Below are 27,828 nucleotides of genomic sequence, written 5' to 3' on the forward strand. Positions count from 1 at the left end.
AGGGTTATTGATGAAGCAACTGAAGGCCTAGGACTCTAGTCAGAGGAACTTTTGCAGCCATGTCCTGAGACTGAGGTGATTGGCCTCTAACAACCACAACACATCTTCCTTTGTGCTAGGTATGACTTCAACCACTGGAGAGCTTCCCCCCTGATTCTCATTGACTTCAATGTTGCCAGGGCTCCTTGATGCCACATTCGGTCAAATGTTGTCTTGATATCAAGGACAGTCACTTTCACCTCACCTATTGTGTTCAGCTCTTTTGTCCTTGTTTGGACCAAGGCTGTAATGAGATCAGGAGTCAAATGCACCTGGCGGAAATGTTTGTGTTAAAAATACACACCAGTTTTATCTTTGATGATATCTGGAAACTGATTCTTCATAAATTTCTGATCATCAATGCTATAGATTAGAAAAAGCACACAGAAGTAGCATCTTCATTTACAGCACTCTTGAACTAAATTAAAACATTACTATTTTATAGGTTCCTCTTTTATAGTATTGTTCATGGTGAATCAGAGAAGATGTCATTTATAACAACGGATGCATTATACAATGATTTACAATGTAATATAGCTCAGTGCTCTTCAACGGCACACTACAGTCCAAAAACCAACTGTGAAGGCATTTTACTTAGGACACTCTGAGTTGTGAGATGCTGGCATGGTTTCTGTGTATAGAGTTAGATCAAATGACAGAAAACTTGGCAGCATTTGCATGTGAGCGTTGTCATGGAAAGAAGCGTGAAAACTAAGGTTGACTTCTAATGAGCTCATGTTAAAAACCTAATTTGTATTTTGCTGCTCTCCAAACAAAAATGTTACCTGCTACAAGGTACAGGTATTAGGGAGAGCAGCAGTTACAGCAATCCAACAGCAGATTGTGACATGATTAATACTACATCATAAAGAGAAGGACAAAGCAGCAACATCAGGAGAAACAGCTTGCAGTACAGGTGGCACCCTGATGTCCAAGAGAGTTCTGTCCAATTTTTCTGTTTCATTTTACTTATTAATTTTTTTTAAAAAAAGCTAAGTATCTTACTAAATATATATAAATACATGGAAGCATTGGCTGTCAGCTCACATCGTGCGTTTGACCCTGTGCTGAAATGCTGATGGCCATGTAAAAGGAAAAAGGAGAAGGATGCAAATTAAAGAGAGAAAAGGGCCAACTAGCAAATAACAGACAAAGGAGCAAGAAAGAGTAGAAGGAAAGACAAATTTTAAAAACTGCAAGGAAAGAAGAAAAACAGATAACAATGAATGTAAACTGGCTGAAATAGAAAAGGTAAAAAGGCATGCAAAATGGCTGAAATTAAAGGTCCCCTTTAAATTTCAATTCCAAGATTTGATCCAAAGTCAAATTTCAAACTTTATCAGAGCAAACGGGATGTGTGAAAAATGTACTGCATAAATGACAGAAGGCTCTAACTTGTTTGTGTAAGCATTCTGTGATGTTATTTTTCTTTGAAAAGTTAGCTGCAGTGTGGGTCTTACAATTAGTCTTAACACATGAATAGATAACTGGCAAAGAAAAACACAGCAAAAGGGTAAAAATGGAGGAAAGCAAATCAAGCCCCGGGCACTAGAGAGAGGGGCTTGCCTCTGTGGGGGAAACATCAATGCAACACGTTTAAAGCATTCAGCATGAATTATTTAATATTTGTGTGTTTATCATGTTGTAAAATATATTTATTCAGCTACGTATTGAACTGAATTAATTTAAGATAGTCCCTCAAAATACTTTGACAAATAAACTGAATGATGAAGCTTGGTTAAAATTGCAGCAATCAAATTGGTTACTTTCCTTTGACACCATTCTCAAATTGTTAGTACGATTAAGCTCTTCATTCGAAACAATAAGTATTGCTCATTAATTTTTTCTCTGTATTGTTCTCTGCATCAAGTGGTGGCTGTGGTTCAGTGGAAGCAATCTTACCTTTGAATCAGAAGGTTATGGGCTGAAGTCCCAAGTCAGCACTAAATCGAGGCTAACACTCCAGTTCAGTACTGAAGGAGAGTAGCACTGTGGGAAGCCCTGTCTTCCGGATGAAATGTTAAACCAAGGCCCCATCAGATAAATCCCACAGCACGATTTCGAAGAAAAACAGGACAGTTCTCTCCAGAGTCTTATCCAACATTTATCCCTCAACCAATATCCCTGAAACAGAGTATCTGATAATTTATCTCATTATTGTTTGTGGGATCCTGTGGTATTTAAATTGGCCCCTGCCTTTCCTACAATGGTGAATATACTTAAAAAAAAAACTGTAGTGGCTGTAAAGTTCTGAGCTCATGAAAGGCATTATATGATGCAAGTCTTATTTTGTGAGATTTGAATGTGCTGTGCTTTACCCACTGAGAGCATATGTCTGGCGTTTAGGTTTGGAGCTATGGAGGTGAGCAAGCCCCACAGGATTTCCAAACCATGTTGTAAAATAAGGTGTGGCCGGACAATACCATTTACAGAAAGGGAGCAGAAGGCAAACAAACCTACTGGAGAAACAAAAGACCTGTGGAGAGAGCAGTGATTTTTTGTTTAAATATGAACATGAACGAGTGAGTTTATTGGTAAGCTCTTTTAATTGTTTAGGGGTATAGAGTGGATGGTTCAGAAGGGAATTGACATGGTTGCTGAAGGGATTTTGTTTTTTCTCTCATCAATTTGTTTGGTTCTTTTTCTGGATAGGAATTTTTGAGACATCATAATTAATGTATTTTCAGATTGGCTCAAATTTCATAGCAACCAATCACCATGCAGTGCATTCTTTGAACATGCACTCAAAAGCTCTCAATTATATTGATAGATGAACTTAGAGACAGGAGGTAGATAACAGTAAACTGCAGTACTGTGATTACAACCATACTGCAGTACTAGTCACATGATCAGGACAACTATCATTGCACTTGATAATAGCTTTGCTCCCCTATCACTCCATACTAATTTTGTCTTTTTGATGTCACTGGTAAAATTTAAATATCAAAGATAATTGGCAATAAACATCAAGGAGAAATTTTCGAAAGAGACTTTTCACAGAACCACACTGCTTCTCATCTCTTACCAGCCACTGAACAGAAGACAAAAACACACGGGACATTAGTCACTGCAGACAAAGGACAGTAAAAATAAGCATTGACCGTCAGTCTTAATAACTGGCTGAATTCAAATGTTATATATGTGAGCATAAGGTAGTAGAGAATAGCACAGGAGGAAAGGTACAGTCATTAAAGTGACATTTGACCAGAAGGAAATTCCTTGTCAAATGGCTTTCATTGCAATATAATGATCACTTTATTTTCTCTTGCACTTTGCAATGTGCATTCTCAATCACCTGTGGTCAATATTGAGAGATAACATGGTTGTATATATTCAGTGATGAAGCTTGAATGATTTACATGGTCACCCAGACCTTTAGAATATGTTCTAACATTAAATATACTCCCAAACACAATCATAAATTAAATAATTACCCCATGGCTTTTGTTTTGTTAGAACGATCCTGCCTAATATTCCCTGAGAGACAGTTCTTATCTTCTCTTTTCATCACTGTTACACAGCCTAGTTTTTCCACATAGTTCATGTCATGTGACGAAGAGGAACTTTCATATCTTATGACATGGGACCAGAATACATTTAGAAAATTGCCATGCAATGTAATCATCAACACAATTTCGGAATCCGAAATTGCAGGGGAATCGTGATAGATTATAGAATTTAACTAAAGGTGTGTGCTTTAAAAGCTGTTGAGGTCTTTCACAAGAAGCTTCTTTTTTCACATGGATCAAACACTTCATGAAATAAGTATTGATCATTTTATCTTTTAAACCATTTTCAGATTGGTACTTATCTTTGTTCTGGTTCTAAGAGACCACCTACTGTCATTTACATTGCAAATAAGTGAGATCCAAGTCCAAGATTGGCAAAGTTGACTCAAAGCAAATAAATCCCCAGGGATTTATGATATTTATTCCAGAGTGCTAAGAGAGACAGGGATAAGATTTGTGAAACACTGATCATCATGATTAGGGAGTTGATGAACACTAGGGCTGAATTTTGGTTTCCCACCACTAGGATTGGCGGCAGGTGAAAAAATGGCGGCCCGCATGCATGGGCTGCGTGCCGCCGCATCGCTGCAATCTTGAGCGCAGCGGTTCATTAAAATATGCAGGGCTGCCGCACCCCCAATCACGTGGTGGGGGCGGCCTCGGCAATGCTCAGAACGGCGTCAGCTGCCTCTGCGCAGGCGCTGGCAGCATTTTTAAAGGGCTGCCAGACCTTCCCAGAGACTGCAGAGTTGAACCCTGTACCCCTCCAATACACCGCAAATAAACGTTTTCCCCGTTCCCTACACACACTTAAATTGCAGAGCTAACCCCTTCTCCCCCCCAACTACACAAAGTGCAGAGGTCACCCCTTTGCCCCCATCCCCCCCATACACACTACAAATGCAAAGTTGACCCCATTCCCACCCCTCACCCCCACCCCACTACACTAAAAATGCAGAGTTCCCCCTTTCGCCTCGGTTACGCCAGCTTTCCCTGGACTGGAAAGTGAAGGCGTGTTAGTGCTGCCTGGAAGATCCTGAACTGCAGGTAAGAACACAGGGAATTGTATTTAAATCTAGTCATATTGTTTATTTAAATATTTAAAGTCAGGTGCCGTTGCTGAGTAGTTGGGGGGCTGCCATGGAGCCTCACTGCCACCAGTAAGATTGGGCCAGGCAATCCCCGCGTTGGGCTCCGTGGTGGGTCACTGCCACTCCAACCTTCCCTTCCACCGCCACCCCACCCCCCACCCCCCCCATCACCCTCGGCAAGGAGACCGACTTCGGGGGCTGAACATAATTCAGCCCTAGGGGTGAGTCAGTCGATTGGAAACTGGCCATCTTTGCCTATTGTCAAGAACAAACAGCTCAGAACCATTACTCTCACTTCAATCCCATGCAAAATAATGGAATCAATTATCTGGAGTAAACTTCACAATCAACTGTACAATAATAACCTAGTAAACAGTGATCAACATAGATTCAGAAGGGAAAATTCTTTCTGACTAACCACCTTGATTTTGAGGAAGTGACATCATAAGTAAACAGCCTTACTATCTGGTAAATTCTGAATTCCATAACATATCTGATGAAGTTTCAGAGGTGAGAGAACCAATCCAGGTCAAAGTAGAGGGTAATCTTGGCAATGGATAAGACATTGGCTGAAGCGTAGAAAACTTCAGGTAATAGTTAAAGGAGTTATGTCAGGGTGAGGAGGGGGAGCAGTGTGCCAAGTGAGGTACCCCAAGAAGTAGCAATGGGACCACTACTGTTTCTAATTAACAATAATAACTCGGATACAGGAACTCAATAGAAATTGGCCAAAAATGCAGTTGAAACGAAACTGGGAGAGAGCTGATCCTGAGCAAGCAACAGAATGATATGAGCAAAATATATAAGTTGATGAAACAATGAAATTTAACATGGACAAACACATGATACAAAATGGCCAACATATGTACTCCATGAATGGTGTCGTAATAGCTAAGGAGGAAGTTGGCAGAGATTTTCAGGGTCCTTCGAGACATGCCCAACATGTCCAGCTGCTGCAGTGAATAAAGCAAACAGAATTCTGAATTATATAGTCAATGCAGTCCAACACATGTAATACGGAGTCATGGTCTAATGGTAGAGTGCTCTCAGTACTCTGCCCAGTTCTAGTCATTGAGATACAAGGGAAAACAGCCACAAAGATGATCCCTAGTATTAGGCGTTTGAGTTATGAGGAAAGATTGGAGTGTTGACTTATATATGAGCTAATGCAGGAATCAGACAGCTATTCAATACATATAAAACCTGCACGTACCAAGGCAAGCTACAGCACTAATTGCAAGTCTACGAAAAATTTAAATAGGTTTTTACAGTATATTTAGAACATAGTGCCCTCTCCCTTCATAAAAATAACTTGCAAAAGTTTTGCAATGCATCAGATGCTGCCCCTGCTGCAATATAGACAATATGAGGACAATGGAGCAGGTTATTCCAATATTTGAATATTCCTCCAAACTCCTCAGACAGCTGAAAGCAAGCCTTTAAATTGAACATTGTTAACTGTAATCATCCTATAACTATTACACATAATAGCTGAGTGGGTTAGCACACTGTGTTGGTGAGGGACTGAATAACACAGACAAATAAAATCTCAGGTGTGGTTCAATGTTTAGTTTTGGCTTTGGTGTCTGTTCACCATCAGTGGGGGTGGGGAGCAGAAGGGGGTTTACCTGTGTAATGGGGCCAATCTTAAAATAAAAAATAAAAAAATCCTGGATCCGGTTGCTTCAGTGGAGTGAATCCCACTGTGTGCCTCATCTCACTCAGTGTACCAGCTTCTAGTGTTACATCAGGTCCTCATGGGCCAGGAGAATGGGAACTGCACTGAAGAGGATACTCATTCCTTGTCCTGCTTCCTTTGACAAAGTTGGCTTTGTAAAAGGGTAGTTGGAGGCTCCACCCCTTTAGAAGACCGACTGAGATGTTGCAGCGAAGGGTCAGAATCCCATAAATCCAGATCTTGACCATTACCTAAGTGGTTACTCCTGACTCTGATGGAGTTGTGACCAAAGTTGATGGAACTGCCAGGAGATTTGGCCTTGAAGCCTCTTTGAACTGCAACTTGACAACTCTGTCACATTTCACCTACAGACCATCCTAGGGTGATAAAACTGAAAGAAATGTTTTCTTGCAAATCAGAAGGTTACAAAAAAGTAAAAATAAGGTTGCAGTAAGTTTTACATATTAATTCAATTGTGGACTGAAGCCACTTACTGTTCCTTCAGAGTGAGTCCCTGTTCTGGTCATAGAAGGAGGTGGACAGTAATAGAAAGGCAGTTCCCTATTGGCAGGATGCCAATGCATAATCACTACTTTATTACTAAACAAAATAGCTGTATACCCAGCAAACAGGCAGGTCTTAAAAGGCTTCCCATGATATTCAAGTTTATGTGAAGTAATTGGTGGACATTTAATTTGTTCTTTATGTCAAATCTCCGACAATACCAACCTCAGTTCTCTTGCTGAAATCAGCATTGTTAGAAGTGTGTACATCTAGACAGCACAGGAGACAATAGAGTGACTCCTTCAAACCATGTTGATCAGGACGTAACCTAAGAGTACAAAACTTGATTGCTTTTTGAATGTTTCTAGGTTTTTCTTCCCAATTTGTGAATTACTGCTTGATTTCCACAACATTTGTTGCTTTAAGTGACCTTGTGCCATATTCCATCATTCCATACTACAGGTAATAATAGCAGACGGGCAGCTTGCTTTCACACCTTTTGATTTGGCTGTTAGGAAGCCCATTACCTAAAGTGACTAAGCATGGTGACCATGGGCTGGATATTGTGCTGGAGGTGGGATCCTGGTGCTGAGCCAAAAAGGCATGGGGAGCCCTGCCTTTGCCTTTCTGTGGCCATCACCCCCACCCCGGCCCCCACCCCCCCCACCCTCGGAGCGATCCTCCGGTCTTTTTAAATCAAAGTTTCGGAAGCCGGGATCCCCATCCCTTTAAAGATGGGAAGCCTGCCTCCAAGAGTTGCCAGCCAACCACAAGACTGACAGCTCAGCAGTATCGGCAGCACCACTGGGAGTGGTGGCCACTGCTGGTATTGCAGAGGCCTCGGACCCAGGCCCAGTGCTGGAACCCCAGACTAGAGATAGGTGAGGCGGGGGTGCCAGGGCCAGTCCAGAAGGCCTGGTGAGGCAGGGTAGTTGGGGAAGGTGGTCATGCAATCCAGTGGGATGGTGATCCCGGGGTGGGGGGGAGGTAAAATGGTTTCCAGTGCAGGGGTTTTCTGGGGCCACAAATTGCCCATGAAGGAGGGACTCCCCTCAGAGCCCGCAGGGAGGGCGCCTTGTGTTACAAAGGCTGGGATTTTGGAGGTGGGGACACAGAGAATCATGACAGGTGACAGGGGTGAGGGTGTGGGTGAGGGCCCGTTGTCTCCCAGTCGCCCAGCAATCTCCCATGGGTGGGATCGGCCGACAACAGCCTTCCCGCCCAGAGGCCAATTGAGGCCCTTAAGTGGCCTATTAACAGCCAATGGGCCTCTTCCCACTGCCATTGGGATCGTACCAGTGGCAGGGGCTGTCTCTGCTGCATGGGAAGGATACCTTGTAAAATGAGGCACCCTCCCTGAAGGCTTGGGGGGGTGGCCCGTCCTTCATGGTCACATTGTGGCCCACAGAGGACCTCCACCGGGAACCACTTTAACCCTTCCCCCCCACCCTGGACTTCACGACCACTCCCCCCACCCCCACACCGGTTTTGCTGAGCCTTCCGGACTGGCCGTGGCAATCCCGCCTCACCTATCTCTGGTCTGCAGTTCCATCGCTGGGCCTGGGTCTGAGGCCTCTGCAGTACCGGCAGTGGCCACTGCCCCCAATGGCGCTGCTGATACTGCTGAGCTGCTGGTCCTCTGATTGGCTGGCAACTCTTAGAGCTGGAATTCCTGTCTTTAAAGAAATGGAGATCCCACCTCCTGAAACTTTGATTTAAAAACACCGGAGGATTGCTGCAAGGGGCATGAAAAGGCAGAGCTGGGGATCCCCCTGCCTTTTTGGCCCAGTGTCGGAAGCCCCGCCTCCAGCACAAAATCCAACCCAAGGCGTCCTCCCCACACAGTGGAACCAGCCCTGTCGCTGGTAAGATTCCAGCGGTGGTGGGAAGAGGCCCCTAATTGGCCATTACTAGGCCGCTTAAGGCCTCAAATGGCCTCTGGGCGGGAAGGCTGTTGTCGACTTCAGGAAAATCGCTTGACGATGGGGAGGCAACGGGCCTTCGGCGCTCTCCCTCTCCCACCCATCTGTCATGATACTCTGTGCTCCACTGTCTCAGGGGGCCACACAAATCCCGACCCATGTGTCTGTGGTTCTGGTGCTAACATACTTATGTGCCCAGCACATTGGGTGCAGTTGCCGGTATGTGACCGGTCCCAGACTGTTTAATAGGTGAATGTGGCTGCATGACCTAGCAATCTGGCCTGACACTGTCCAGACGCCACAATCCTTGCTGATTGAGTCCACCCTTCTCCTGTTCAGACCTTCTTCATTGAACTTAAGGATTCGGAAGACTGAATTTTGAACACAACAGCCAAATTTAACTGAATATTTATCCCTAATCCACAAATTTGAAATTCTGAGAGCAGTGACCCAGTTTCACATAAATATTACACAACTTAATAGCATGATAATATGCAGTCTCCAAAGAAGCTTTCATTATCAATATATTCTTATTACAAAAATTGAATACATGAAATAGGGACAGTTCATATCATTTTGCAACAGACACAATATCAGGAAATATTAATATTGACACTATGATCTATCATCAAGTGTCACACACTGGCTCAGTGCCATAGGTCTATTACTTAATACCAGTATCTTATTACACAAAGATAGTCACCTTGTTATATGATTCAGCAATAGGGGATTTCCTACAGCAGGTAATCAAAGGACTCTTGGAGCTATTCTCCAGGCGACACTGTTAAAAATTTCCTGAATTCCTATGGTTTAGAGTCTGACTCGCGATTCCATAGAACAATTGGTAACCCATTTTTATAATAAGACCTTACACGTTACAGCAACCTATCGGAAACATTGAAATGCTGCAGGATTTTTTACCACATCTGATAACAGCTAATGAAACCCTTTGAAGGGACAGGTTGCGAGTGGTACTTGATTTTTTTGGTGGAGGAGGAAATTTAGAAACTAGTTCGATGTTCAGTTGTTAGACCAACACAACGAACGACAATTGGATTTTTAAAATTTCACTTCTAGTTTGGTGTGTTCCTACGTTATTGGCATTACCAATCGCATGCAGCAGAGCCCGCATTTAAAAACATCGCAGCACTTCCACATGATACCAAGCTCAAAAAATGCGCATTTTGCAGACCCTCGTCCAGTCATTTATTTTAAGTATTTAGCAGCTTAACACAAAGCAGATTTCTGTACCATTTCTCCTCTCAGAAACCAAAATAGCAGATTTTTTATTAAGCCAGTAAAATCCGCAATACACTGTTAAGCTTTGCCTAGTTATAATCTACGGCACCCTCCCCTACACCCCAATTTAGTATTAAGGGACAACTTCAAGATTTTGCTTTAAGGATGCTGTCACTTGGATTTGGAGCCCTTTAAGAGTGGTCCACAATTGTGAACCTTAAGAAACAGAGAGAGAGTGAAAGGCAAAGGTTGTAAACGATCAGCAGGAGTCGTGTAGTCAGCCCCTCAGAATCTTTCACATCAAAGAACCAAGCTGTCACCCTACCTCTGCTGTAGTGTATCTGCACTATACACCAATCTATTTAATTCTAAATAGTGACAACAAGTCGAAAGGACATTCGATGGCACCCTCAGTTATATTCAGACACAGCTACACATTCCAGCACTGCAGACAAATTTTAACATGGTAACCATGTATACAGTACTGAAGCACATCATCAGCTTGCAGGCTCTCTCACTCTCTCTCTTGCTGTGCAAGCCTAGCTTCTGACACATATACACACACAGAGCAGTGTTTGACATGAAGCAACAAGATAGAATGCCAGCACTTACCCTGGTTTGGACCACCATCACCATCATCACATTCATTCAAATTATTGATCATTGTTTCCCCTGCTGGTTGTCTGCCCTGGATGAGGGGGTAGCTGTCGAATGGGGAAGAGGACCAATGCCTTCAGCTTGTAGTCAGGTCCCTTTCTCTATCCACAAAACAGAAGAGGAGGCTGCACTGCGGAGCGTCTCAGCACACACGACAGCAGCAAGCTCAACCTGACTGAAGTCATCATGTATGCACAAGGCATTATCTGTGTGTGTATGTGTGTGTGGGGGGGGGGGGGGGGGGGTGGGGAGTGGGGGGTGGCTAGGTGGATGGAGAGGCAGGGCTTTCCACAAAAGCCTTTGGGCACCTTTTTATTCACATTCCTAACCAGCAGTGTTGCATACAGTAGAACATAATAATATACGAATGAAAAATAGGGAGAAAAAAAGAAAATAGCAGGATTAATATTTATACCAAATGGAGTGTGTCTAACAAAAGGCAGCCTGATTTGTTTTTCAGAAAATTGGTCCATGATTAACAACATCCTTAGGAAAACTGCAGTACAATCTATACAAACAGGGTCCAACAGAACATGTTGTAGAATTGAAAATAGACCATTAACCCTCTCCAGACTGCTGCTGCAGTTCATTCCCTGGCACCAAAATTAACCTTCAAACAAATAGTAACTTTAAGATTTTACATGTGTTCATTTTCAAAAGCGCAGCTTGCAAGTTAAGCTATAATGTGCACAAGCCGGGACTGTGCTAGATAATTGAGGGGAGGCAGACTAACAGAAGGAAAAGATCCAATAGGAGGATGAGAAAATAATCCTCAGCTCCTTCAACCAATATGCCAGCCTTTGCTTTCTTTGCAATATTATGAAAACGTGCACATTATTGTTATCAATGCAATAGCAAAGTATGTTTCAGCAAATCTTGAAATACAGTAGTAATAAGTCTTTCTACCTGCAGAGATCTCTGCCTTGATAGGGATTGCAATAACAGTGTGTGGGGTAATGTCCAGGATGACTGCTCTTGAGAGATGCCCCCTCAGGTCATGTGGTGATACCTCCAATTCAGGGTGAATATGCCGTTACGACCAGGTGAGAAAGGTGTCTAAGGTTCCTTTCAGCCTTCACCTGGTTTTCTGCAACAGGATTTAGTTTTAAACACACCGTGTTTTGAGCTCCCCCTTGGTGAATCCTTGTTCACCACTTTCCAATTATAAGGCAAACAAATGAGCACAAACAAGCTTTCCTGGGTTTAAAGAAGAAAAGTGAAATTTATTAAAACGTAAACTCTAATTTGGTTAACATCTACGTATACACCCCGCATCCCACGCTAGCATGCATACGCGATACGCACATGCAAATAGAGACAGAAAAGAGCAGAAGAAAAATAAAGTGGAGAGGTTTGAGGCAATCTCTGAAGGGGGTTTGTTACTGTGCTTCGAGCTCACTGTAGTCCTTGCTGATAGGTAGATCTTGCTTTTTGTTGGGGCCCAGTATTCTTCTTAAACCTTGTTCACTGGAGGAGACTTTTCTCTCTTGGGGTTCCTGTGTCTTCAATGGATTCCAAAGCTGGGGAGAATGAGATGAGAGCAGATAGGAGAGATTGTGGTGAGCCAGCCACAAGAGGACTTTTCAGTCCTGGAGCCAGTTCAAAACTCTGTGGCAAGTTCAAATTCCTGCAACAGCCAATTAGTCATGTGACTAAACTGGTCTGACCACGTCCTCTGTGTTTTCGCCCATCTTAGCAGTTAACCTGAAATGCGAGCTCCTCCACCCTCAATGTCTGGTAATCAAAAGTCCATTGTGGATTAAATTGGAGCAGGGAGTAGCCCCTTTGTCCTTTCCAAGTACTGTCTGTTAATATGCAAAAAAATGTCTCTCCAGCAAAGGATCCATTGTGGTTTTTTTTACCCAGTTCTTTCTTCACTCCAGGAACAGTTTAAAATTAATGTTCACGTGGCAAAATTAATATTCCTCATTCTTGGCAGACGGGGGCCTGCATGACAATGCACATTCAGCGATTCAGTATGCTATGCATCACATTAGGATGATACAATCCTAAGCCATTACTGTGCTGAATAGAAAGAACCAACAGTGCCACAAGAAGTGAAATCTGCTTCGTGGATACTTGCCCTACCAGATTTTTGACCACTTTTGTACTCTTTCATGCAATTGAGCAGTGAACCTCTTGCCACTATTGGCATTTTGACCTGCATAACTGGGTAAAGACTAGTACAACAACAAGGACAACTTGTACTGCCTTTAACATCATAGAACATCTCAAAGCGCTTCTCAGAGGCATTATAAAACAAATTTGACACCAAGCCACATAAAAAGAAATGACAAAAGATGACTGAAATCCTAGAGGCAGGCTTTAAGGAGCATCTTAAAAGAATAAAGAGAGGTAGAGAGGTGGCGAGCCTTAGGGAGGGAATTCCAGAGCTTAGGGCCTAGGCAGCTGAAAGCACGTCCACTAATGGTGAGTGATTAAAATTGGGGATATACAAGAGGCCAGAATTTTGGGATTGAATTACAGAAAAAAGGAGGGGTGAGCTCATGGAGGGTTTTGAAAACAAGGATAAGAAATTTAAAATTGAGGTGTTGCTTAACCGTGAGCCACTGAATGTCAGCGAGCATAGGTGTGATGCATAAAAGGGACTTGGTGCGAGTTAGGACTTGGGCAGCAGAGTTCTGAATGATCTCAAGTTTATGGAGGGTAGAATGTGGCAGACTAGTCAGGAGTGTGTTGGAATAGCCAATTCTGGATGAGGGTTTCAGCAGCATAAGGTGTAGTACAACATAAAGTAGCATTAATATCATTGACTTCAGTGCAAACCTTTGCAAATTTTCATTAATAACTAAAAATAAATCAGAAGTCCTCTCTTTCTGAAACTGTAATTTCTATGATATTGTACATAGCCCACTAATATAAAATAAAAGCAGAAAATGCTGGAAAACACTTTGTAATTCAGACTACATCTGTGAAGAAAGGAAAAGAGTTATCAGCCTCGATATTTACGGGAGAGCATGGCAGTGGGGAGAGGGCAGGGGGTGTGGGGGTTCCCAGTGAGTCTGGAGATGGGGAGGTCCTGCTTCATTAAACAGGAGGGCCTCATTTTTTTTTCTGTTTCCTGCAGCAGCCAGCTAAATCAACTGGCTGTCTGGCAGTCAGGAGGGATAACCAACAGCAGGAGACTGCAGTTAAGAACCCAAGGTTATAGGCTCTGGCAATTTTGATCTCAAAACAGGTTGCAGCTTGGGATTAGGTTGAGGTTGATGATTGCAGCAGGGGCTAGAGAGAGGCCCCAATCACAGAAGGGAGGCAGAAGGTTTCCTTGAGGAGCTGGGAAGAACACTCTTGTTAAAAACTAGACCCACCCTAAACCCGCCCCTCTCTTGCCCCTTGTGGTGGTGGTGGTGCGAGGGTTAATATCAAGATCAACATTACAGGCCAATGATCAACCAATTTCCTGAAAAATGAGTCAGGCTGACTTTAGTTAGACATATCTATTAATATTAATGTGGATAAGTGTGAAGTCAGGCACTGTGGAACCAAGGAAGATATATTGGAGTATTGTTTAAATGAAGAGAAAATAGGAACTGTAGAGGAGAAAAAAGATTTGGGAATCCAAGTACAAAAGTCATTAAACACTAGTGGACAGGTACAAAAGGCAATCAAAAAGGCTTAAAGAAATGTTAGGTTTTCATCTCACGGGGTGGAATACAAAGGGAAAGAAGTTATGCTTTTATTGGACAGAGCCTTAGCCAGACCCCATTTAGTAGACTGTGTTCAGTTTGGTGGACCACACCTCAGGAAGGATTTATTGGCCAAGGAAGGGGTGCAGCACAGAATCATCGGAATAATACCAGCCTCAGAGGATTAAATTATGATGACAGACTGCACAGACTAGGATTGTATTCACTTGAGTATAGGAGATTCAGTGCTGATCTAATTGAGCAACTTAAAATGTTAAAAGGATTTGATAGGTAGATATAGAACATATATTTCCTCTGGTAGGGGAATCAAGAACAAGGGGACATAATCTTAAAACAAGAGACAGTCATTCAGGAGCAAAATCAGGAAGAACTTTTTTTACGCAAAGGGCAGTTGAAATTTGGAGCTCTCTCCTCGGAAGGCTGTTGACACTGAGTTAATTGCAGCTTTCAAGAGTCAGGTAGACAGCTTTTTGTTAGATAAGGGTGTCAAGGAATATGGAGCAAAGGCAGGAAAATGGATTTGATGTACAGATCAGCCACAATCTAATTGAATGGTGGAGCAAACCCAAAGGGCTGAATGGGCTATTCCTGTTCCTAATATTCCTGTGTTCTTAATAATAATTGAATCTTATTTACATATGTAAACTCAGTCACAGATTTTGGAAACAGACTTCCCTTCTAAATCAACAAGTGTCTTTGTGAACATTTTATTATAAAGATAAAGGCTTAATATATTGATGAAACTATCTTAATTCAAAGTGGTGTCACCAAAGATTTTATTTTTGTACTAAAATCCTGGACTTCTGTGTGTTTCAAAAAAAATATTTTGCTCATTGAAAGACAGCTGCAAAAATAATTGGTATTCCTGCAATGTTTTGAAAGGAAGTTCAGAACAAGAGTGAACTTTAGGGGTGTTTTGAAAGGAAGTTAAACTTGTAAGGACAGGAAGGTCAGCAGTTTCAGGGAAATCACAAGAGTCTGACCTGTCTTCAGAGCAGATTGAATGACAAGGGGGAGACACTGTTTCTGGACATGTGACCATGTTCAGGAAGGTTTTTTTCCCACTTTGGACCCTTTAGAATGCCTGTGAATTGGACAAAGGGCAGGCATTGGAAATCTTTTCTTGACCTGCTTGTTGCAAGAGAGAAAAGACCCAGAAAAGTGTTACCTGTCTCTGTAAAGGAGACTTGCATCTCTTGAAAAGTAATCCTGCATTTAAAAGGTGGCAGATTCCTGTTGTCTCCAGTCTCTGAAGAATTTCTGCATCCAGTGAGATTCCTGCTGCCTCCTGTGTTCTGAGAAATACTGAAATCTATCCCTTTGATCAACTCTCGGCTACCTGTCCTAATGTCTCCTTCTTTGGCGCAATGTTAAGCTTGGTGTGAAGTTTTGTCATCTTATGTTCCTGTGAAGCTCCTAGGGGTGCTTTACTATGTTAAATGTACCATATAAATGCAAGTCATTTTTGTAATATGTATAACAACATTTTCTGTTTTTATTTTGGATTTTTGGGCAGGCATTTGAGCACAATGATGGAGATTCTTGTTCATATTCATTTGGTTTGGGCATCCCATTGAATAAAAGAATATGCAACAGGCTGGGCCTTCTGTATGGTGTTTCCTCCTTAGAAAAACTGATGGCTACTTTGCCCATTAGCAAACTAAAGTGTACTTTGGACAATTACTGTCAACAAGAATCTTTTTCCTTCCTACCTCCACTTTTTAACAGCTTGTTTGGAGGAAATGAGAAACCTTGCGGTTTCCCTCTGACTTCTATGGAGGTTGAGTTTTAAATATCCTTTGGACAGCTTGTAAATACCTGCAGTTGAAGGAATAACTCTGGGGAGGGGCTGGTGTGGAGGGTTGTCTTTACAGTTATTTTAAAGAACATGTCCTTTCCTTCTCCCCTGAGTTCATACACTTATTATGAGTTTGCCCTTGATCAGTATATTGCTTTTTGTTGTCTTCCACTTGCTTTTTACCAATTGCATTCAATGTCTTTAGTATATGCAGGTGTATAAATAAAGCTGTTTTCAATTAGCACTGACTTCAGCTGTAACATGCACCTGATCATTTTGTGCTGTGTACCTGTGGTAATAAAAATACCAAGTGTGCAGTGATAGTTTGCTGAATCTTAATCAGATGTTGCATTGTTACATTATTGCACTGGTTAAGCTCACTACTATTGATAAGTTACTTGGGAAAGACTGTTATCAATTGAGTCCAGGGAGAGAAAGAACTGATTGTATCCTCTCACGCAAATTGCTTTAATTACTTGTTCATAGAAATTCTGTCCATGTTTCGTCAAATAGTTTTGAGGTGATTCATGTGTGAAAGTCTTGAGGAAGTGTGCAAACATTAATGATGATGGTTATCCTTCTAAATATTTTTTACAGGCAGGATGGATGAGGTTTCGATATTTGAAAAGTTGTTTGAGGAAAAAAATCATTACAAGTTTAGTAGCTAGCTGCTCAAAATACAAATCTTAGAAAGGTATTTTAAATGTAAAATATTGGTGGGCTTTATGCCTAAAAGTTTGTTTGAATCGCATAATCTATAGATAATGTACACGGCTTTGATAAACCAAATAGGACTTAAGCCCGAACTTAAATGCATGGATTTATTCAGGTAAATATAATGGTCCAGATTTTACAGTAGGAATAGTGGTGAAGCTATCAGTGCTCACAGTTATTAAGGAGTAAGTCAGACAGTAATCTTTGGTGTCCACACATATGCCGTTAAAGGCAGAAATCAGGTAGTCACTGTATGAGTTGTCCTTCTCCTCTGAAGCTTCACTGAACGATTCAGTATTCGCATACACAAAGGGCATGATTAGTTACACACTAAACATGCTAGAAAAAGTGTGAGTATGTCTATTCAAGAATTTTTAACAGCATTATAAGTCTTAATACAGCCATCAACTTTTTAGGCACAGAAAATGTTACTTTTATAAGTGTGGAGTCTCATTCCTTCAAATTTAAATTATGGCTGGGGAATTATTGAAAAGTAAATAATAATTTTTACTTTTTTTTGTCTCTTTTATCTCTCTCAATCCCATTGATCTTTCCATCTGTTTCACCTTCTGTGCATGTATTTGTTTTGTGCATGAATTTGTTTTGAATTAAATGTTCCAACTTGCACTTCCTGGTTTAAGCTCTATATGCCTCAGTAAGACTTCTTCAATCTGATTGGTTGAAGAGACAGGCATAGAATATAAGAGCAGGGAGGTTATGATGGAGTGGTTAGCACCGCAGCCTCACAGCTCCAGCGACCCGGGTTCAATTCTGGGTACTGCCTGTGTGGAGTTTGCAAGTTCTCCCTGTGTCTGCATGGGTTTTCTCCGGGTGCTCCGGTTTCCTCCCACAAGCCAAAAAGACTTGCAGGTTTATAGGTAAATTGGCCATTATAAATTGCCCCTAGTATAGGTAGGTGGTAGGGAAATATAGGGACAGGTGGGGATGTGGTAGGTATATGGGGTGAGTGTAGGATTAGTGTAAATGGATGGTTGATGGGCGGCACAGACTCGGTGGGCCGAAGGGCCTGTTTCAGTGCTGTATCTCTAAACCAAACTAAACTAGTTAGGCCACAGCTGGAGTACTGTGTACAGTTCTGGTCACCACACTATAGGAAGCATGTGATTGCACTGGAGAGGGGGCAGAATCGATTCACCAGGATGTTGCCTGGGCTGGAGCATTTCAACTATGAAGAGAGACTGGATAGGCTAGGGTTGTTTTCCTTAGATCAGAGAAGGCTGAGGGGGGACCTGATTGAGGTATACAAAATTATGAGGGGCATTGATAGGACAGATAGGAAGAAACTTTTTCCCTTAGCGGAGGGGTCAATAACCAGGGTGCATAGATTTAAGGTACGGGGCAGGAGGTTTAGAGGGGATTTGAGGAAAACTGTTTTCACCCAGAGGATGATTGGAATCTGGAACACACTGCCTGAAGGGGTGGTGGAGGCAGGAACCCTCACAACATTTAAGAAGTATTTAGATGAGCACTTGAAACACCATAGCATACAAGGCTACAGGCCAAGTGCTGGAAAATGGGATTAGCATAGATAGGTGCTTGATGGCCGGCACAGACACAATGTGCCGAAGGGCCTGTTTCTGTGCTGTATAACTCTATGACTCTAATTCTTCTACTGCTAGACAGCTGCTTCAAAACCCAAACAGATCTGTTGCTGTACCACTGATGGAAGACCTATGTGACGCCTGCTGCAGTTAAATTGCCATGAACACCTACCCATCACAGACTGTTTATCAACCTCACCTGGAGAGACTTTGAATGGTATCCGACTATTCGGCTCTGGGACACCTCACTGTACCGAAAACATCTTATCAGAACACGAACCTCAATTATTTTTTTATTATTCCTTCTATTCCTAAGTAACAATCGTATTGCAAAACACCTTTTGAAACTGGTTAACCATTTCTTTTGAATGTCTGCGTGGATGGATGAAGGTTAAGGAATTTTCTCACACATATAGATTTATATATATTTTTGGAGATACAGCACTGAAACAGGCCCTTCGGCCCACCAAGTCCGTGCCGACCATCAACCAGCCATTTTTATACTAATCCTACATTAATCCCATATTCCTACCACATCCCCACCTTCCCTCAATTCCCCTACCTACACTAGGGGCAATTTATAATGGCCAATTTACCTACCAACCTGCAAATCTTTGGCTGTGGGAGGAAACCAGAGCACCCGGCGGAAACCCACGCGGTCACAGGGAGATCTTGCAAACTCCGCACAGACAGTACCCAGAATTGAACCTGGGTTGCTGGAGCTGTGAGGCTGCGGTGCTAACCACTGCACCACTGTGCCGCCCAAATTTAGTGCCGAAATTTATTTCATTAATAGTTAATACCTATTTTTTATTTTCTAATAAATAGTTAATGTTATTGTTATTTAAAGAAATCTGGTTTGTTTGCTTTATTCTGGGGGAAAAGTACAGTGTTTAATTTGGCTGGTCTTCAGTAGGTGGGAGACTTTATTTGCTATTCTATGACCTGTAGAGTAGTGGCACTGAATCAACTAGTGCATTACTCCTGCCTTGGCCGTAACAATGGTCAGGAGATTAATTATAAGAAATAAGAAATAGGAGCAGAAGTAGGCCATACGGCCCTTCGAGTCTGCACCACCATTCAATATGACCATGGCTGATCGTCCACATCAACTCCACCTTCTTGCACTATCTCCATATCCCTTAATACCTGTAATATCCAAACGTCTATCAGTCACGGTCTTGAATTTACTCAATGACTAAGCTTCCACAGACCTCAATGGTAGAGAATTCCAAAGATTCACCACAATCTGAGAGAAGAAATTCTTCCTCATCTCAGTCCCAAACGGCCCTTATTATGAGACTGCGTCCCTTGTTCTAGATCCCTCCACCCACACCCCCCTCCACCCCCCCCCCCCCCCCCCCACATCCAGAGGAAACATCCAAACAGAGTTAACGTTCTGGGTCAGTGACCCTTCTTCGGGATCCTTCTGAGTTCCGAAGAAGGGTCACTGACCCGAAACGTTAACTCTGCTTCTCTTTCCACAGATGCTGCCAGACCTGCTGAGTGGTTCCAGCATTTCTTGTTTTTATTTCAGAGGAAACATCCTCCCTGCATCTACCCTGTCAAGCCCTGTAAGAATGTTGTATGTTTAAATTTGACCACCTCTCATTCTTCTAAACTCTAGAGAATACAGGCCCAGCCCCCTCAATCTCTCCTCATAGGACAATCCAGCTATCCCGGGGATCAGTCTGGTGAACCTTTGTTGCACTCCTTCTATGGGCAAGTATATCCTTCCTTAGGTAAGGAGACCAAAATTGTACATCATTCTCCAGGTGCAGTCTCACCAAGGCTTTATACATTTGCTGTGAGACATCTTTACTCCTGTACTCAATCCTCTTGCAATAAAGGCCAACATACCATTTGCTTTCCCAATTGCTTGCTGCACCTGAATGTTAGCTTCCAATGACTCATGAACAAGGACACCCAGGTCCCTTTGGACATCAACACTTCCCAATGTCTCTCCACTTAGGAAATACTCTGCATTTCTGCTTTTCCTACCAAAGTGGATAACTTCAAATTTTTCACATTATATTCCATCTTCCATTGTCCACTTACTTAGCCTGTCTAAATCCCCTTGAAGCCTCTTTGCATCCTCCTCACAATTCACAATCCCACCTAGGTTTGTGTCATCAGCAAACTTGGAAATATCACATTCGGCATTGTGGGGCCTCCTATTGGCCCTCCAGTCTTGGGAGCCTGCCCACCATCTTTAACTGGACAGTGAGCATTCTCTCTGGCCACTAAATGGCCAACATATGAAATCCGCATCGGGAATCTGAAGCTGGAATAGGAAATTCACCTAATATTTCGAACCCGACCCCAAAACCAAAATTTAGCCCTAATTTTAAAAAATATTTTAAGCCTCATTGTGGGCTAGGGGGAGCAGGAATGCTCTTCTGGACCCCACAAGGAAGAATTTCCACCCTTGCTACTGGCTTCTCCCACCTCTCCCCTCCCCTCCCGGAGCTCTCCAATGGACTTAGCTTGTGCCCTGGATCAGTCCTGTGAGTGCCACTCCTGCCAACCGGGTTTGGGAGGTAGCCCAATACTGCGTATGCAAAGGGAGCCCAGGATTTAAAATCTCTCCGGACCTCAGCATGCAAGCTTGTTGCTCACCCCGGAGCCTTCTCCATGCATTAGCTCTACTTTGAGTTAAAACTGATGTTGGGTTTGTACCTCACACTTGCTGTCATCTTCTAAACATGATTAGATCAACTTTGGGGTTGGAGAAGAATTTCCCAGATGTTTTTTTCCCACAATTGATCAAGGGCTTTTTAAAATGTTTTTTTGCTTCTCCCAAGAGATTACATGACTGTTGGTAGGAGGAAATGCTGAGGTCATGATGCTTAGATACATCTTGACTGTTTGGGACAGGCTTGATGGGTGTGTGTGCATGTGCGCATGTGAGTGAGTGCATGCATGTATACTCAAGGATCCGCACAAAGAAGTATTTGGGAATTGTTATTAAATTAGTTTGCCAACATATGCCAATCATGTTAGAACGTATGATGGCATCAACCACATGTGCTGTCAGTGTGGTTCGTAAGCATTCCAAGGGAGTAAAGGTTTGGGGCTCCAAGTAGCAGATGAATTATTTTCAAAGCTCCAAGTGGATGGAGAGTTCCATACAAAGCAAAAACCTGTCATTGTGGATCAGATGGTAACTAACGTTTCCAGCATTTTATGTTTATATTTCTGACTGCCAACATAGTTTTATTATTTTTCGAGACTCTTTCTGTTTAATTTTAACCATTGTTTCGTGAACTATTTAAAGCCAAATTTCTGAAAACCTTGAACATATAATTCAATTTTGCTTGAAAAATGTTCAATATTCCACAACTGAAAATTAATATTATACAAAAAAGTTTACAAATAAAATGACATGTTACTACTCTAATCCTCAAACTCTCAATATTCTACATTTTTTTGTATATAGGGTATAAATAATTACAAGTTATAACACATTTAACACATAGGGCTTACTTTTACTTGGAAGAACAGCACCACATTTGTAATATTTCAGGTTAGCCAAATGACAGGTTATTTTGATAGCGCCCGATTATGTTTATCATTCCTGGGGTGAGAGTAGCTGGTTCAGAGGTGATGCAGGCTAATTTTAATAGTTGTGTCTTGAAGGACAAGAGCATAATATGTTTTTTTTAAATAAAAATAATGATCTCCAGATCTCATTTTGGCCCTATTGGAATCCTTAATCCATGCCAGTACTGCACATTGCTCTCACCATCTTCCCTCATGTGGCTGGTCTTAATCTGGATGTTTCACATTCCTAGGCTTCTTGCTGGTCTTTTCTTCAAATGCCTTGTAAAGAATCTCTTCTTGCTAATTGTTCCTTCTCACCTGTGCTTTGCAATATTACACACATCACTAGCAACTGCTTTCCATGTATTATTTCAATTGCTGTCATTTTCATCAGGGAGTGGAGTACAGGGTTGGTTCATCTCAGTCTCATTGAAGGTGGCAGCCCTAACTCCTGTGCTCACAGTGAATACTTGAACATGAATTAGTGATCTTTCACCCTGAAGGAGTGCAGCAAAGGCATCAACTGATCAATTATGGTACATCTTTCCTCGTTCAGGCTGTGACAGGAAGGAACTTTTTCCTTCAACCTATTGAGTCCTGGATCTGGAAGTTCTTTTCAGAGCTTTAGAGATGAGTAATTTGCTATTTCTTTAACAATTAATCCCATTCTGTACTTAATTTTTATACAAATATTAAACAATATTTGAATTTCAATGTATTTATATTTTGTATTTTTCCTCTCTTCAATTTTCTGAGATTTGTGGTTTAAGTATTTAAAAAAAAATGTAAGGGGTACAGGAACTAAAAGTAGGGTTTGGTTGCAATTGAGTTTCAAGATAGAATTAGAGATTGGGGATTTTCTCCATAGGCTACCGTGAGAAAGTTAATGTAAAATTCATGATCATGAATGTCTTGGTATGAATCTATATTCAGAATAATTTATATTTATTGGATAAACAGAAACATTTTCTTCTTCTTTTCATATGTAACCAATATGAAATTACAGGTTTCATATTTTTCTAATTTGATCATGAGAGAATGGCAACCCATGCTGCAGAGCACAAAAGTATAATAATCGCTTTGCAACCTTGCACAACCCGTTATTCCTGAGTTGGAGCATTCACACGCAGTAACTGCATAGGACAGTCCTAATGCCACTCTCTGCACTAATAAGAATGACAGTAAAAACTCCCTGATTTTTAAAAAGGTTTGTCTGACCTCTTTCCTGCAGGTGCCGGGAACAACGTCCTTGCAGGGTAATTTGCTAATGCTATTGGGGAAGGTTTAACCAAGGTTGTTCAACATATGGCCCGCGGGCTAGAATCCAGCCCACCAAAGGTTCCCATCCAGCCCACTGATGTAAACTGTATCTGGGGCCGTTCCTCATCCATGCCAGAGCTCTGTGACTGCAGAGGAGAAATTTTCCACTGTCTTCTTGCAGACCAGCTTTTAAAAAAAACTCAAGTCAGTTTCACAGCTGACAGTTGCTGACATCAGGAATAGCTGTTTCCCAACTTCAAACAGATTCAAGCTTTTTGAAAAAAAAACCCGAATCTGTCCAAAACTGTCAACTGTGAAACTAACTTGAGATTTTAAAAAAACTGATCAACGATCTGCTGACCATTCCTGGTCTCTGCAGCTGTCAGAGAGATAAGAAAGGGGGACAGAGAGGGGGAGGGGCGGGGACAGAGAGAGAGAGAAAGGGGGAAAGAGAGAGAGAGAAGAGGGGGACAGACAGAGAGAAAGGGGGATGGGGTAGACAGAGCGAGAGAGAAAGGGGGAGAGAGAGAAAGAGGGGGGCAGAGAGGGGGGACAGAGAGAGGAACAGAGAGAGAGAGAAAGGGAGACAGACAGAGAGAAAGGGGGATGGGGGGCAAAGAAAAGGAGAGTGTGGGGGGAGCAGAGAGAGAGGGAGAGAGAGTGATCATGATCACTCCTGACAGAATAACATTTATCCAGAATACTCCGCATCACTACAACAAGTGGGCAGGCAAACATTGACTACTTGTGCAAGCAAATACTCAGCAGGTCTGGCAGCATCTGTGGAGAGAGAAGCAGAGTTAACGTTTCAGTTCAGTGATCTTTCATCAGTTCTGAACAAATTTGCAAGGAAATTACTGAGAGATACAAGAATTGTAGACCAATTATAATGGGGAACTTTAATTATCCTAATATAAAGTGGGACAGTAACAATGTAAATGACAGAGAGGGGTAAGAGTTTCTAGAATGAGTTTAGGAGAATTTTCTACATGACTGTCCAATGAGGATGGAGGCATTGCTGGATCTGGTTCTGGGCAATGAGTTGCGTCAAGTGAATCTAGTCAGTAGGGGAACATTTAGGGGACAGTGATCATAGTATAAGGTATAGCAAAATACTGCAAATTCTGATTCTGATGAAAAGTCATAGACTGAAACATTAACATTGTTTTTCTCTCCACAGATGCTGCTTCATCTGCTGTGTATTTCCAATATTTTCTCTTTTTGTATCATTAGGTTTAGGTTGGCTAAGGACAACGAGAAATCCAGTGTAAAATTAATTAATTGTGGAAGGGCCAATGGGGTGAGAATGGATCTGATCCAGGTAAATTGTCAGACAGATTGTCAGTTAAAACTGTAATGGAACAATGGGCTGCCTTTAAAGAGGAAATGGTTTGGGTACAGTCATGGTGCAGTCCCACAAGGGGGAAAGGTAGGACAAATAAATCTAGAGCTCCCTGGATGATGAAAGAGATAGAGATTAAGATGAAGTTGAAAAAGGGTGTATATGACAGATGTCAAGTGAATAATACAATTGAGAACCAGGTTGAATATAGACGGTTCAGAGGGGAAGTGAAAAAACAAATAACAGAAGAAAAAAGAGAGTATGAGAAGAGACTGGCAGCTAACAAAATGGAATCCAAAAGTCTTCGATAGATATATAAATAGTAAAAGGGTGGTAAAAGGAGGACTGAGGTTGATTAGGGACCTGGCAATTGATTTATGCATGGGGGTAGATGACATGGCTGAGGTATGAGTCCTTTGAATTTTCTTGCCAAGGAAGAAGATGCTGCCCAAGTCATAGTGAAAGAGGAGGTAGTTGAGACACTGGATGGGCTAAAAATTGATAAAGAGGTATCAAATAGGTTGGCTGTACTTAAAATTAAGTTACCAAGACCAAATGCGATGCATCCAAAGATACTGAGGCACTAGTAAGGGTGGAAATTGCAGAGCCATTGGCCATAATCTTCCAATCCTCCTCGGATACAGGGGTAGTGCCAGAAGGTTGGAGAATTGCAAATGTTACACCCTTGTTCAAAAGGCGTAAGCATAAGCCCAGTATCTACAGTTTAACCTCAGTGGTGGGAAAGCTTATCGAAATAATAATTCAGAACAAAATTAACAGTCACTTGGACAAATGTGGACAAATTAAGGAAAGCCAGCATGGATTTGTTAAGTGCAAATTGGTTTTAACTAACTTGCTTGAGTTTTTTGATGAGGTAATAGAGGGCTGATGAGGGTAATGCTGTTGATGTCAACGTCAAATGGCACTTGATAAAGTGCCACATAAAAGGCTTGTCGGCAAGATTAGAGCCCATGGAATAAAAGGGGTAATAGCAGCATGGATACAAAATTGGCTGAGTGACAGGAAACACAGAGTAGTGGTGAATAGTGTATTTCGATTGGAGGAAGACATATAATCGGGTACCCCAGGGGTCGGTGTTAGGACCCCTGCTTTTCTAAATATATATTAATGACCTAGACTTGGGTGTACAGGGCACAATTTCAAAATTTGTAGTGATACAAAATTTGGAATTATTATGAACTGTGAGGAGGATAGTGATAAACTTCAAGAGAACATAGACAGTCTGGACAAGTGGCAGATGGAACTTAATGCGCAGAAGTGTCAAGTGATTCATGTAGGTAGGATGAATGAGGAAATGCAAAGAAAATAAAGGGTACAGTTCTAAAGGGGATGCAGGAGCAGAGGGACCTGGGGGTATCTGTGCACAAATCATTGACGGCGGCAGGGCAGGTTGAGAAAGCGATTCATAAAGCATATGGGATTCTAGGCTTTATAAATATGGGCATCAAGTACAAAAACAAGGAAGTTATGATAAACCTGTATAAAACACTGGTTTGTCCAGTTCTGGGCACCACACTTTAGGAAGGATGTGAAGGCATTAGAGAGGGTGCAGAAAAGATTCATAAGAATATTTCCAGCGATGAGGAACTTCACTTACATGGATAGATTGGAGAAGCTGGGGCCGTTCTCCTTGGAGAAGAGAAGATTAAAAGGAGATTTGATAGAGAGGTTCAATATCAAGACAGGTGTGAACAGAGTAGATAGGCGGTAAGATCTAGAACCAGAAGACCAGAGGTGATTAGCAAAAGAAGCGGCAGCACCATGAGGAAAAACCTTTTTATGCAGCAAGTGATTAGAATCTGGAATGCACTGCCTGAGAGTGTGATGGAGGCAGATTCAATGGTGGCTTTCAAAACGGATTGGATAATTATCTGAAGAGAAAAAATTTGCAGGGCAATGGGGAAAAGGTGGGGGACTGGGACTAGGTGAGTTGCTCTTGCAGAGAGCTGGCATGAACACAACAGGCTGAATGGCCTCCTTCTGTGTTGTAACTGTTCTATGATTCTAGGTGCCAACTCACACTGGGTACAGTTCCATGTGTGCCAGCTGCCCTGCAGTACTTTCCCCAAGTGCCCATTCTTTATACAAGTTTATATCAGTGCTACTGATGACACAGCCAGCAAGCTACTGCATCACACATATCCATTATCCCTGTTCTCTTCATCATTGCTGTTCTATTTACTACTGTTCCTCTATTCATCAGCTGCTCAGCTGTCAGATGTCAATTGACCGAGGACTCGGTGCTTTTCGCTCTGTTTTGCATCATCTGTGGCTCAGTTGGTAGCACTCTTGTTTCTGAATCAGAAGTTTGTGGATTCAAGTCCCACTCCAGAGACTTGAGCATATAACCAAAGCTTAGACCCACTGTAGTGCTGAGAGAGTACTGTATTGATGGAGGTACCACCTTTCAGATGTGATGTTAAACAGAGGCCTAGTCAGCTCTCTCTAGGTGGATGTAAAAGATCCCATGACTCCATTTGAATAAGAGCAGGGGAGTTTACCCTGATGTTCTGACCAAATATTTATCCCTAAATCAACATCACCTAAACAGATTATTGGGTCATTATCACAATGCTGTCTGTGAGACTTTGTGCGCACACTAGCTGCTGTGTTTTCCAAATTCCAAGAGTGACTGCTTCAGAAGTACTTCATTGACTATAAAGAACCTTGGGACATCCTGAGGTTGTGAAAGTTGCTATATAAATGCAAATTTTCCTTTTATTCTTGTTCTCCAGCAAAGGAAGGCAAGGGACATGGGAACATAGGAGCAGGAGTAGGCCATTCAGCCCATCGAGCTTGCCCTGCCATTAAATATGAGCATGGCTGATCATGCACTTCAATGCCTTTTCCCACGCTATCCTCGTATCCCCTTATGTCATTTGTATTTAGAAATCTGTCAATCTCTGCTTTAAACATACTCAATGACTGAGCTTCCACTGCCCTCTGGGGTAGAGAAGTCCAAAGATTCACAACCCTCTGAGTAAAGATATTTCTCCTCATCTCTGTCCTAAGTGGCTCCCCCTTATTTTGAAATTGTGTCCCTGGTTCCAGACTCCCCTACCAGGGGAAACGTCTTAGCTGCATCTACCCTGTCTATGCCTTTAAGTATTTTGTAGGTTTCAATGAGAACACCTCACATTCTTCGAAACTCTAGAGAATACAGGCCCATTTTCCCCAATCTCTCTTCATAGGACAGTCCCGCCATCCCGGGAACAAGTCTGGTGAACCTTTGTTGCACTCCATCTATGGCAATAATATCCTTGCTAAAGTAAGAGAACCAA

At 42.1% G+C, this 27,828-nt stretch overlaps 1 protein-coding gene across 7 annotated transcripts in view; it reads right to left on the reverse strand.

The window, feature by feature from the left end:
- LOC137378448 (solute carrier family 12 member 5-like) overlaps positions 1-27,828 on the reverse strand; it is a 1,212,460-nt gene that overhangs the window by 854,543 nt on the left and 330,089 nt on the right. For 2 of the 7 annotated variants that reach the window (XM_068048778.1, XM_068048777.1), the window contains exon 1: positions 10,595-10,815. The exons of 4 other annotated variants lie outside the window; for them this stretch is intronic. In XM_068048778.1, the coding sequence (XP_067904879.1) occupies positions 10,595-10,646 (52 nt within the window). In that variant the 5' untranslated portion in view covers positions 10,647-10,815. Of the gene's footprint in view, positions 1-7,046; positions 7,127-10,594; positions 10,816-27,828 lie in introns of those variants that run through there. One more of the 7 variants, XM_068048775.1, reaches the window with a different exon arrangement.

The sequence above is a fragment of the Heterodontus francisci genome, chromosome 16 (genome assembly GCF_036365525.1).
Source record: "Heterodontus francisci isolate sHetFra1 chromosome 16, sHetFra1.hap1, whole genome shotgun sequence".
NCBI classification, from domain to species: Eukaryota; Metazoa; Chordata; class Chondrichthyes; order Heterodontiformes; family Heterodontidae; genus Heterodontus; species Heterodontus francisci.